Below are 13,312 nucleotides of genomic sequence, written 5' to 3' on the forward strand. Positions count from 1 at the left end.
CTTTATTGTGGTCACTACCAGTTGGGTAAGTGTAAAATTTGGGTGTAAACTTACCCTTTCTTCATACTGTAAAAGAAAAAATATAGACTGTAAGTGGTCAACAACATCTATATCATCTCTAAACCAGCAAAAAATATCTTGATATGGTAGATGAAAATAGTATGACCTTAGTTTTTTTTTTTTTTTTTTTTTTTTTGCTGGTCAAAGTTGAGGTGTGTTTTCTATGCCAGAAAATATGATAGTTAAGTAGACCACTAAGTCTCATCTCTAAAAAAACACACCATTTTCCCAAAGGATTTCTTCATAAATGAAAAACAAATGCTGGAACACATTGCACTTACAACGTTAGGGTAGTTAGGTGGTTTGCTATGAGATAAAACGGAATGGGTAGAGTATAGGCAGAAGGGCAATGCAAGAAAACCCCTTTAATATTCCTACACTAACCTATACTATGTTGAGCCAGACACACACTGACTACTTTAATACCATAAATAAAAGTACAGGCAGCCCCGGGTTACGACGGGGGTTCCGTTCTTGAGACGCGTCAGAAGCCGAAAATCGTCATAAACCGGAACATCGTCAAAAATCCTAAGAAAACCTTACTTTTAATGCTTTGGATGCATTGAAAACTATGTAAACTGCATTCTTATGGCATTTTACATAAAAAAAACCTTCAAATATTGATTATTTAGCATTTTTGGTGTCATATTTCATCTGCCAGATGAGCGTTGTAGGTGTCGTAACCCTGGAACATGCGTTGTAACCCTGGAAATAATGTCTGATGAATATAATTGAAAAGCGTCGTAACCTCGGAACGTCGTAAGCCAAGACCGTCGTAACCTGGGGACTGCCTGTACAAATATTTATGGGTAAAGAAAATCCACAATTATACGTAGGTACATATTTCCTTCTCTATTAAATGAAGCTTTTGTCAATTTAATCTGTAGAACACATTAAATTTCCAGTTCCTACTTATTTCAATTCAAGATTAATCAATAAGAAAGCAACCAAGTCCTGAGTCGGGGACTACATACATAGTCAAAGTATGCTTCAAATTAATGTTAAAAATTAATGTCGTACTGCTGAAGGATTATGAACTATTAAAGGGAAAGATGTGACAAAGAATAAATAGAAATATATAAAAGATGATGACTTGATGGTTCATACAAAAAAACAATTCATGCAAAATGCAAATGAAGCTCCTGGAAGCCAAGGACCTACAGTGTAAAATACTATGAGGATTTACATCCTAGACAATTTTCTAATATCTAGCCTAATTCATTTGCTGCTCAATTAGCAAATATATCCATGAGTCATATTTGTAACTCTAGTCATATTTGTATCTATAGTCTAATACATACACTGTATTTGCTGGCATATAAGGCACACCAATATACAAGATGCACATAAATATATGGGGGGGAGCATTTTGGTGCAATCCTAGCCTATCAATAAAACCAATTTCGTCTCAGACAGACCTGGTGTTTGATTATACTTTTCATCTGATTTAACATCCACTGTTTTCTGATAGGAAAGGAAACATTCCAAATTTAACTGTATACATTTCATTGCATGGTTCTTGTATCTGTAGAATCTATCACTGTTACAAGAGACCACAGTAGTTTGTGTTTACGTCTGAGAGTTGGATTAGTTACTCAACATTGAAACCAATAGCACATTATCTGAAGACTAAACTTGCAAACTTTATCTTCACCTTATGAGGTGCACCATGAATTTTTCAGACCTTTTTTCAAAAAAAGTACATTGTATATGTCAGCAAATACAGTACAGTGCTTATATTTCATAGGATAAGTGGGATACAGACACCACCCTACTTACAAATGAGTTACACTCTGGATGGCTGTTTGCACACTGAATATTTACAAGTTAGCTACTGTACTCTTCATGCCTATTTAAGTGCAGTTTGATACAAAATCAATAATGTACAGCTTTTCATCCTTAAACACAATAGTAGTACACCACTGTACATACAGTATAGGTGCACAAAACAAAATCTAAACTTAATGGCGGCAAAGGGAACCACTCTGAACACAATTTTAGTTTGTAATCCCTTTTGTTTGTACCTCTGAACGTTTGTAAGTTGAACGTCCGTACGTAGGGTGATGTCTGTATACCTTTCATAAGCGCCCCATTTAATTAAAAACTCCTTAAAAATCTATAAATTTACAAAAACATTAAGGACTATATCTACAAATACTTGCCTTATCTTCCCATTCATGTCTTCTCATGGATTCATCTACAACACTTGCTTTGAGGTTGTCAAAGATGTTGTCGTGATCTCTGGAGTTTCTAGCGCGATCCATAAAGGCTCTAAACTCTTCTTCTAGTGTCTCCCATCCAACTTCGACACACTTCTTGGGTAACGTTAGGTCAGCCCACTGTTTCAATTTGATGTCGGCTGTTGTATTAAAAGTACCTAGAAAAAGATACATGATAACTTTAATAAATAAAAGCATCTGCCATATTCAATAGTACATACAGTACTACATTTGCACCTACATCTCTACCACGAAATCTCCTTCAACAAGTCTATCCTTAATTGTGACTAAAGTGTGAGTAAAATTACAAAGCTTGTAATTTTCTTGGACATTTGGTGACATACCTTGCATCTTGACATAATTATATTGCTTTCTGAAGCTGTTTAGTCTCAACTAATATTTATGAAAAAATATGAGGAAACAGAAAGCAAAAGGATAATTTTAGTCATTTACATAGTTGTAACGGAATCAAAGATGGAAAAAAATTAATGCCTACATTTCTGGAAAACTACCCCTGAAACAGACTTTCCTACTGAAAAAACAATACTATGATGTTGCTTAAGAAAATACCCAATTTGCTTACTACAAAACTTAAGGCATCATGTTCTTATTTTATCCACTGTTAATTGAATAATTTGAAGAATGAAAAATATTATTCAGTGCTTTACCAGAGTTTTCAGTTTGCGCTGCTGGAAGGTAAATGTTTTCAAATATATGTGTAGCCATTTTATCCCATAATTTTTTTGACAGAGCATCTTCCCACTGTTTAGGGGAAACCTGGGAGAGATTCACGACTTCATCTAGAATTTCCCCACGTGCTTTCTCAAACAGCTCATCACGGTCTAGCTCCCTAGTTCTGAAACAGAATAAAATAATTTTCAGGTTAATAATGAATGAACTTGCTATGTATTATGTAAATACTACGCTGTTTCTGTTTTCAGAATCTAATAGTTTCCGTGAAAACAATACAACCCTTATTTGGTACAGCCCACATTAAATCACATCAGAGAATATCTAAAAAGAACAAAGATATATTAAGGGCTTCGGTCTAACTGATGCAACAGATCTCCTACTCAAGAGATGAGGATATAAGAATCACAGAAAATGAGAGTAAGGAGAAAATTTCAAACATAGGAGCAGAAGTCAAACCAAGAAATATAAGGACTGCTGATTTCCAGTGTCGACAAAAGAAATTAAAGTAGCAGGATGAAGACCAATAGAAAAGCCCACAAAATAACGTTAAGGTATGGGTAAACAAAGGAGAAGAGATAGGGCAAAAAGTGCACACGTAAGGAAAGAGTGGAGATAACACATGTAATGACATAAACAGAAAACTTAAAACCATAATTTAACGATGATTTGGATAAATCAGTAACAATAACTCAAGCAATAGCTGTGATATTTCAAGCATCTTAGGAGGAGACTACTGACTAATTTTGAACAACAGGACTATTATGAATGGTTACAGTTGTCACCCTTCTTAGTAACAAACTGTTAAAGTGTGTGCTTCCATGATGAATGAGTAAATAACACCAGATGTGTATTCAAGATATAAAAAATCCATATTCCAAAATGCAAGCTAAATTAAGCGGAACACCAAGAATGTAGACAACACTTAAGAACATTTCACCAGGAAAGCATAATTATTACTTGTAGCCCTTTCAACATCAAAAGTACAACACACTGTACAACCAGTGAAACCATTGGAAGCATTACCTTGGGAAATTGTTCTTCCACTCTGTTTCCAGATTGAAGCGTGTTGCCTTGAAAGCATCTGCTTGTTGTTCCACAGTGTCTCGCACCATCTTCCAGAAGCATTCAGATACCGCAAAACTTAAATTCCTTGTTGTACACTGATGACTATTAATAACACCACCTCTGTCAAATAAAAATGAGAAATCTTAAAGAATTGTTTTGTAAAGTAATTATTGAAGTTCCTAGCAAAAAGGGCATAACTCTAAAATGTTATGAATTATTAAACAAAGTTTAATTAATGTTTTGGACTTATTTTATTTTATGATTACATATGAAATTAATCATTACAGCAATAACTTGAATTTCATGATTATCTCCAGGAACTTTAACAAAAATGTCAGGCTATTATAGGCAAAATATTTAAATATTAAAAAAGTATCTGAAGACAAAAATTACAGGCTGCCATAGATATTTATTTAGTTACTGTGCTGTTCTTTACGAAAGCTTTTTTTTTTTTTAAACTCGTTAACTATAAACCACTGAAATGAAAGGAAAGTGTAGAGTACCCAATGTTATGCTCCATCACAGCAGGACAATGCTCTAATATTCTGGTGATAGATAAGAAAGTTCTTACTTGAATATTTTTGAAGTTCTGAAAAACGATTCTTCATAGTCCTTTATTTCTTGAATAGAATCTTCTTTGCTCCCTTTACCAGTGACCACTGCAAAATATCCTAAGGCCTTCATAGGAAACAGCTTTCCTGACAGGATCTTCCTAATCTAGAAAAGTAATACAAGTATTGGTAGATAAGCATCATATTTATTTTTCCAGAAAATTAGTCATTTCTTCTGAACAGAATTTCAATCAATGTCATTTTCATCAACATTACCACATCCAGTCCTTTACTAATACAATGCAACAGTCAGTTTTTCTTGTATATTACTGCAAAAAACACATGCAGTAGACCTTAGATTTGCATTCCAATACGTATATATTCAAGAAGAAAAATTATTGTGCGAGGACATACAAAATAGTAACACAAATGAAAATAAAAATAATTATTAAGTATCTGGAATGATCTTACCCTATCAGGATTGGCCAAGTTCTCTTCAGCAAGGTCAACTTTTGTCAAAACAAAGATGGTTCTCTTCCCCTGAGGATCCATCTGGCTAACCAGGTCTGTCACATTGGACCGTTCAGCATCAACTGATCCATCTTGGATACACAAAATAATCGCATTGGGGTTAGACATGTACTGTTGTGATATTGCTCGGATGGCATCACGAGTATCAGCTGCAAGGTCTACAGTCACCGTCTGAAATCAAAATATTATGGAACTTCATTAATGCTTTCATCAATAATCCTGGAAAGTACAGTTACAAACTTACCAAAGAATACTATTTTTCTTAATCTTTGTATAACTCCAGATTTCATTTCAAAACCTTATATGTGGGGTATAACTGTTAGACATTGTCATAATCAGGATAAGTGAATAATGTCAACTAAGTATGTCATCACTACAATAATACACCCAAAATTCTTGAATAAATTAGGAATCACATACACTTATAATCCCAGGCAGGTCGACCAGAACCATTCTTTGGAGACCAGGTCCTTTGACGCTCATGGATATGACTTCGTGACTGACTGTTCTTCCTGATCGTACACTGTTTCTCATTCTCAACTCAACCTGGAATAAACATTTGTATTCACTTTCAGTTTTTCTTGGGATTTATATACCCTGTATCAAAATCTCCAATATGACAGCTTCCATACACAACTCCTGATAGTTAAACATTGGATAACTGAAACTTTACTGTATAAAGGGTTATAAATTCCACCAACCGATACCTAATAAAGCCTATTAAAAACAAACATGTATAGTTTAAGAAACAATGTGGTGAATCAAAGTGACTGGTTTCACATGGGTAAAAATGGAAAGGTTTTGTCAATGCCTCACTAAGTTGTCAGTTTTGCATCAAATTATAGGAAATTTATTCTGAAGAATATTCATTTATAAAACAGAATAGACTAAACATGAGTTCTTTTAACCACAATACTATAGCCAAAATATACAGTCCACAACTCCACTGCATTAAAATAAATCCAAACACACAACTTACCTCCTTTCTCAATTCTGCTAATTCTGACTCTTTAGTAAGATCAAATTCTCTTGTTGAATCTTTGAATGATGCAATATGATATGGACCCTCACTCAACGTGACCATTACAGGAGCCCTGGTCATCATCTCTCCAGCACCACGAGGAAAGATCCTGGCCTGAAAAAACAAATAATCACATACTAATACAAATTCAGCATGAATTTTCATGAATTAAAGAAAATCTTTCAAAACAATACTTCACACATACGAATAACCACAAACATTGAGCTATAAACGTCATTTAATATCCAATTCGCTATACCTTGGAAATTATACCAAAAGGGAATTATGTATACTAATTGATTTGTGGTAGTCACCCAGTGGATCCAAACCACCAACAACAACTAGCTCACTCTTCAGCGACGAGTTGTCTTACCTCTTTCCAAGTAAAAGTAAAAAAATATAAATTTATTCACTGAAAAATATTAAGTCCTTTCACCTCTCCACTAAAAATTTACCGCTGATAGTCCAGTGGTAAGAGACCTTGTCACTGAAGTCTTGGGTAGATACTGTTTGGTGGTTGGAATTTACCAGGTGACTACCACTTGGCAATTATATTTCCCCTTAGGTATTATTCCCAAGGTAGAGCAAATTGGATTGTTTGCGAATACAAAAAATGTCACGGTGATGTGATAAAAATACTTGATTACCTGTGCTACCATCTCCAACACCGAAGTCTTCCCTGAACTCTGATCCCCAACAACCACCACCCTTGGCAAGTGATCCTGAGTATCATAACTGCTGTCATAATCACATAGCTCATCCAGAACTTCGCTGTACATGTCTATAAGGGACTTTTTTATTTTCCTTTGACCTATAGTATCACCAGCCTTGAGCATTAGGGATTTACGCAGCTCTTTGTTTTCCTTTTCCAGTCTCTCCACTTCCTTTTGATATTTGAGCTGTACCTGCATTAGCTCCTCCTGCAATCCTTCATACTTTTCTCGGATATTTTCTGAGGAAAAAAGGCTATGGACATTACTTTGCATTATCAGTAACAGAGGCAAATATTTCACAATCAACAAATTAAGATTTTATTCTGTAGTACTCTGGAAGAAATCTGCATGGCAAATCAATAAAATTGTAGCCAAAGAGAAAAAGATTATGAAACAGTCTAGTATATACCAATAGCTGATGAAGTAAGCTTTAGTTCACACAGCATGAATACTGTGAGAGAGAGAGAGAGAGAGAGAGAGAGAGAGAGAGAGAGAGAGAGAGAGAGAGAGAGAGAGAGAGAGAGAGAGAGAGAGAGAGAGAGAATTATATAAAACAGCATGAATTCAAGTCAATTTTTACCAATTAAACCTGATAATACAGGTTTTAAGCAAATTCAAGGCAATCAATATGGTTACATACCACTATATGCTTTAACTGGCATTAACATTAACTGAGTTGCATATTCTATACATGGATTATGTACAATAGAAGACTGTATCAATGAAGAGTGGGCTTTCATGAATAAATGTCATGACAAATAGACAAGAGCATTTAGGCCAATGCAGTCTTTCTCTAACAGCTTGTAATGAGGGCAGCATTTTCTCCCAGTTAACATAAAAGTTGTTGATGTAGGAATGGTGAAAAATGTTAATACATACACAACTACATTTCTATGAGTCATAAATATTTTGACTGAAGTCTGAGGCCAAAACTCCACACCTGGAGAGGGCTGTTCACATTAGAGAAAGTTCAGTCATTCAACATGCAGAAGTAAAGGGCACCACTAACGCCAACTTTAGTTATTATATCACTGAGAAATGCATCACTCAACAGTTCATGATTGAAATTCACCACGATGCTAAAGAACCAGAAAGTATTCAGGAAAGCTTTTACAACTTGCAGTGATCTCTCTAGTCTGGTTGATGGCCATTTTATCAGTACAGCCTGTGACTGACAACCATTCTTGAAGCTTGAAGTTCATCAAATATGACTAAACTCTGATACATTGATGACTATATCTTTAACAATTAAATGCATCCTTAACTTGCAATATAACAAGAATGATACGTATGATGTACCGCACATACGGTAAACATGACGTGTCTGGAATATTCCCTAGAGTTGACAAGAGGATTACATATCACCTTTTAATTTATTGATAAGGTGATCCACAGGTTTTGTGTTCATTTTACTTTAGACCTAAAGTACAAAGATGCACTTGATTATGTTAGCAAACAAAAGAGATTAACTACTTGCTATACAATGTGCAATCTTATTTTTCTAGGTTACAGTTGAACTCTGTCATTCAGGAGTTTTACAAAAGCAAAATGGCTTGTATTTTAATGTTTCATGTCTTATAAAAGAAATAAATATAAAAAGCTTATAACTAAAACTAAATAAAGAATAATAAAATCAATACAACACAACACATCATAATTACCATATGTAATTCCTTGCTTTTGAGTGTTGCTTTTACAACAACTGAAGACTACTATGGATGATAAGCTCCTCCAAAGAAAATTCATAGTTCATGGCCTAACATATGAAAATGTTCAGAATTCAACAGCATAAACAATAAAATATGCTTAGGAAGTACTAATCCTCACTTCGTGACTATACGAAGATCTGAACATCAAGTTCATGTGTTCATATGAGGTACAAACTCTCACTCCCAATTAGCCTACAATACAAATCTGAGTGGTTGACCAAATCAAAATCTAAAACGCACAAATGTGCAGAATAGCAGATGTAGCCTGGAACATATGCAGATGGTAAACATAACATATAAACAGGCAAAAAGTTACACAATAAAAAGAAGTAAATGGGGTACCTTTAAGGGCCATCTTTCTCAAACCAATGGAAACCAGTCATAATAAAATAAATACAAGACTTCCTAAAGAATTCCAGAGGTTTTAACAATCCAAAAATCATTCTGGATAAAACTGATTGATATGTGGCATTAGAAAATAAAGAAATCGCTAAAACATTAAGAGCATGCAAACAAACAAAATTAGAAATGAAAGAGATGTGAAAATAACAAGAAAAAGTCATCACACTCTACGACTTGAAGAAACTGATGACATGAATGGCATGTTTTCCAACTCCACATGGTTTGGTCCTCACCATATGGCATATCCCAAGCTCTGAGTTGCTCTACTTTTTAAATATTGGTAAGGTCTGATTACTAAGATGCGATACTTTATGTGGGAAAAATTGGTAAAAATTCTATCATAAATAAACATGTAAAAAAATGATGCAATCTGCCTCAACATAAAATAGGTTACTGTGTTTATGTTAAATCATAATACCTATGTAACAAAAACCCAGCACTTCGTAGCAACCGTTTTAACAAGAGGCATGCAAGCAGCATGATGTTAATAAGCTGATAATCTATATACTGACCCTCTTTACTGAGTGATGCTTTAAGGCCAGCATTTTCTTTCAGCAAACTCGAAATTTCACGTTCAAGAACTGCTTTCCGTTCCTGAAGTTCATTTACAGCACCAGCTTAAGACAATAAGCTGTGTTAATACAAAGTTCTCTCCTGAGAAATGAAAGTCAACAAAGCTGAATCCCTATATAACTTATACTACACATCAATTCTACAAGACTTGACAACAATGTCTTAAAAAACTTAACAGTTAGACAAGCACAAGAATAATCTAATGAAAGCAACCAACCCTTATTGTCATGTATTGAATTTCAAAAGAAAGTTACTAGGAAGAATCATTTGTAAAACTAACTACAGATTAACAAAATTTTTCACTCAAGCTAACAAGGAATTTGGAACATTTTCTTCCAGGATCAATTACTTAAAACTTATCAAGCCCAGTTAATTTAAGTATGTACATAAACCTCTGCAGAGTGAAACATTAAGACTACAGATTGTAAGTCATGCTAACTTGCATGCTTTGGGTTATTATGAAACTACTACTAATGTAAAAATTTACAACTTTGTTAAAAGGCATCTAGCTTTTAATGGGTTTACTAAACTAAAAGTAAATGACTCAGAAACCAAAGATGCAGGTTAAATCATAGTTCCTTTATCAAAGCAACCTATTTCTTATTGAGTATGAAAACAGCATTCCACCAAGTCATGTCAGCACTAGAGAACGCACAAAAATAAAGCAAACTTGAGTTATGCAAACTATCCAAAACAGATGCAGTGGAGGAGGAGTAATGTTTGGGTAAAGTACCAAGACTCACTCTCATAAAGAGAAGCATTAACATGAAGGCTGCCTTGGAAATAAATGAATGCACAGACAATAGTTCTGTATGTGAGCATGTTAATATTAGTATACAGTGGCTGAATGAAGCAATACCAATCTCCCACCCAAAGCAATGACTATTAAAAATACCTACACCTTACACTACTGAAATACTCGTCATGAAATACTGAATTGTACTACAAAATATGCACCAGTTTTTCCAACAAATTTATCAGGTTTATGTATCCACCTTCAAGGTCTTGGATACCCCCAGACTCAAAAGCCTTTTGTCTAACAGACTTAAGTAATATGGTTACCTGATGGTGTATGTAACAACTGGATGCTCCAATACCATTAATAACCCTCCTCACTTTTTATATAAACTACATGGGTAACACTTGACCTGATACAACTACTAGTCATAAAAAACACAAATCCAACTATCTGTGAATGACATCTTTTAAATAGAGAGAGCAAAGACTGGTTGGCACTGCCAGGTACCAACATTCAAAATACAACTTTCCTTAACCGAAACGACAACTGAAGGGTCGGTTAAAACCATTTGGAAGGCATGACCAGCATCTTCTTCTGTCTAGATTTCTAGTGTAAAGACAATGCATTGACTCCTCTTGCTGGGAATAAATGACTTCCTTGAAGATGTGCTGCAAATACCTACATGACTGAAGGGGTTGTGATGAAACTGTAAGTTTTGCTGCTATGTTCTTGCAGTCTTCCTCTTTAAATAAATCCACAAACTGCATTTCAGGTGTTCAATGGTACCAAGTTAAAAGCAGTTTTTAAAATGCAATGCTAATGCCTGAGGGAACTCATACAAATGGCATGCTGATGATGTCAACAGACGTTTTCTGATAGACTTTTGTTTCCCAAGATATTACAGCTCTGCTTGCATAGAGAAAGTTGAACAACCCCAACACTCTTCTGAAACCATCTCAAAACTACCCATTTAACTTCTATTTTCTATTTTTCAAAGACGTCATCGGAATCTCATGCATATTTGCATGATGTCATTTGCTATCAGCAAAATCTCCAGGGGTTATGAACTGTAACTGCAGAAAATATCAGACATGACATTGCTAAACAACACCTGATTCACATTTATGTAGAGCACCAATTAAAGCAAGTTGAAAGCGTAAGCTTTACCACTGCAGTATCATCTAAAACTCTAACCATTAAACTTTCAAAGGCTTTACTTCAAGCCTCACAGTAGTATTATACAGTGTGTAATGAAGAACAAAACTATTGGGGCAATAAACTCTTTAACTTCAACAACAAAGTCTGTGAAAACAAATCTGCAATGGGAAAAAAAACCAAAGAAAAATTGTAGTATTACAACAAACTCAAACATACAAGAACAGAGAGGCTGGAAGTCAAAATCATGTAGTACTACATTTTTTTCCCACTAATTTCCATCCACCAATGTACAGATGAAGGGGAAAACAATTCATTGAGTATGTATAACTTCGAAGTTCTTTTCATCCTGTAGTTACTTTTGAACTTATCACCTACATCGCTAAAAATATTACAAGTGACAGCTACAAAGACTGAGAGAGCTTGACCAATCTTCTGTTTCTGCTACAAAATCATCCTTACTAACGTTTACCATTTGCTAAAACCATAACACAGATTAAAAAGATCATGAAATGTAACCTACTCTATTGTTTGAATTTTAAGGGATAAAAATGCATACTGTGCAAAAAAAAAACCTTATAAAATTAAATATGCAACACAGACCAAAACATAGTGCAAGGTTTACTAATATCCAGTCTCAGGTGGCACTAAAATTGAAGTACAAGTATACAGTACTACAATATCTGTGTATATACAATACCCATGTAAGTGGATTCAAAAAGCATGTACAGTACAAAAGCCCCACACAGCCTTCTTCATTTACAAACTTAATGTTTTCTTCCTAGCACAATGAGAAATGCCAAAAGGGGCTTAAATATCTAGAGGACTCATAATGACCCTGCATATTGTATATCCAACAACTCAGGTTAATATCCATAGAAAAAATGTGACAAACTTACTACAGTGGTCGCAAAATTGCTTATAAACAAAATACCCTTTCAATCACAATTTCTTAATAAAGGAATACTTTACCTGCACTATTTTCTACACTCTAGGTGTCACCCAAAGGATGAACCTTCTCTTTATGAGGAGAAAACTGGACCAATGTCAGTTCAAAGAGTAGTAGTTGGACAGACTGGTGGGAGACCAAAACGGAAACAATGAAGTAAAAGGCAGAAAGTAAGGTTGGCTACTAAGAATCTGTAGTACTCTATACATAAAACAGCACAGTTTATGAAATCAGGCTACCATACAGCTGACCTACCTTAAGGGTGTGCATAATGGTAATATTTCTGTACTATCTCTGACTGAAATCCCTTCAACCATGTATGAGTTGTAATGACATGCACAATGACAGATAGACGTAAATAGACAAGCAGACAATCGCACTTCATGCACACCTATGCATGACAAGCTACTTCTCTGTAAATTTTACTGAAATCCCTTCAACCACATACGAAATGTGGCAGCTATTGTTAGTAAAAAGACTATGGTGTCAACTGAAAGGCCTCACAAAAGGAGGATGCATCCAAAATATGAAGTCTCTCCTGTTGTTCAAAGGATATGACTAAATTTAAATAAACTTGTGTACAAACAAATTGACAACAAAGACAGACAGAAGGATGAATTCCCTTCAAAACTGTACGAGTTACAATAACAAGGTGTTACATAATCTAAAGTGATTACCACACACACAGCTGAGTTTCTGTCACCAGTTCAATGAAAAACATGACAGTAATGATTTACTTAGGGTCCTCTGTTAAAGCAACGCTGAACACAAGCAACAAGGCCAACACAAAATCATAACTGAAATGTACTGAAAAGTCCCAGGACCTTGAAGAACATGGAAATATTGTACCTAAGGTAAATATTTTTTTACTTGGACAAAAACCTCATAATTAGGCCACTCTCTTTTTAATAGATAGCAAGAGCAAGTTAGCC

The 13,312-nt window shown here is 34.8% G+C and overlaps 1 protein-coding gene across 5 annotated transcripts in view; it reads right to left on the reverse strand.

Moving 5' to 3' along the window:
* LOC135222975 (dynamin-like 120 kDa protein, mitochondrial) overlaps positions 1–13,312 on the reverse strand; it is a 33,837-nt gene that overhangs the window by 7,701 nt on the left and 12,824 nt on the right. For 3 of the 5 annotated variants that reach the window (XM_064261460.1, XM_064261459.1, XM_064261461.1), the window contains 8 exons: positions 6,788–7,092; positions 6,099–6,254; positions 5,540–5,665; positions 5,060–5,290; positions 4,609–4,754; positions 3,996–4,157; positions 2,948–3,135; positions 2,223–2,437 (listed from right to left, as the gene is read on the reverse strand). In XM_064261460.1, coding sequence (XP_064117530.1) covers positions 2,223–2,437; positions 2,948–3,135; positions 3,996–4,157; positions 4,609–4,754; positions 5,060–5,290; positions 5,540–5,665; positions 6,099–6,254; positions 6,788–7,092 — 1,529 coding nt within the window. Of the gene's footprint in view, positions 1–2,222; positions 2,438–2,947; positions 3,136–3,995; positions 4,158–4,608; positions 4,755–5,059; positions 5,291–5,539; positions 5,666–6,098; positions 6,255–6,787; positions 7,093–9,476; positions 9,582–13,312 lie in introns of all 5 variants that reach the window. The other 2 variants (XM_064261458.1, XM_064261457.1) reach the window with 1 other exon arrangement.

Source organism: Macrobrachium nipponense, chromosome 8, assembly GCF_015104395.2.
Source record: "Macrobrachium nipponense isolate FS-2020 chromosome 8, ASM1510439v2, whole genome shotgun sequence".
Lineage (NCBI taxonomy): Eukaryota > Metazoa > Arthropoda > Malacostraca > Decapoda > Palaemonidae > Macrobrachium > Macrobrachium nipponense.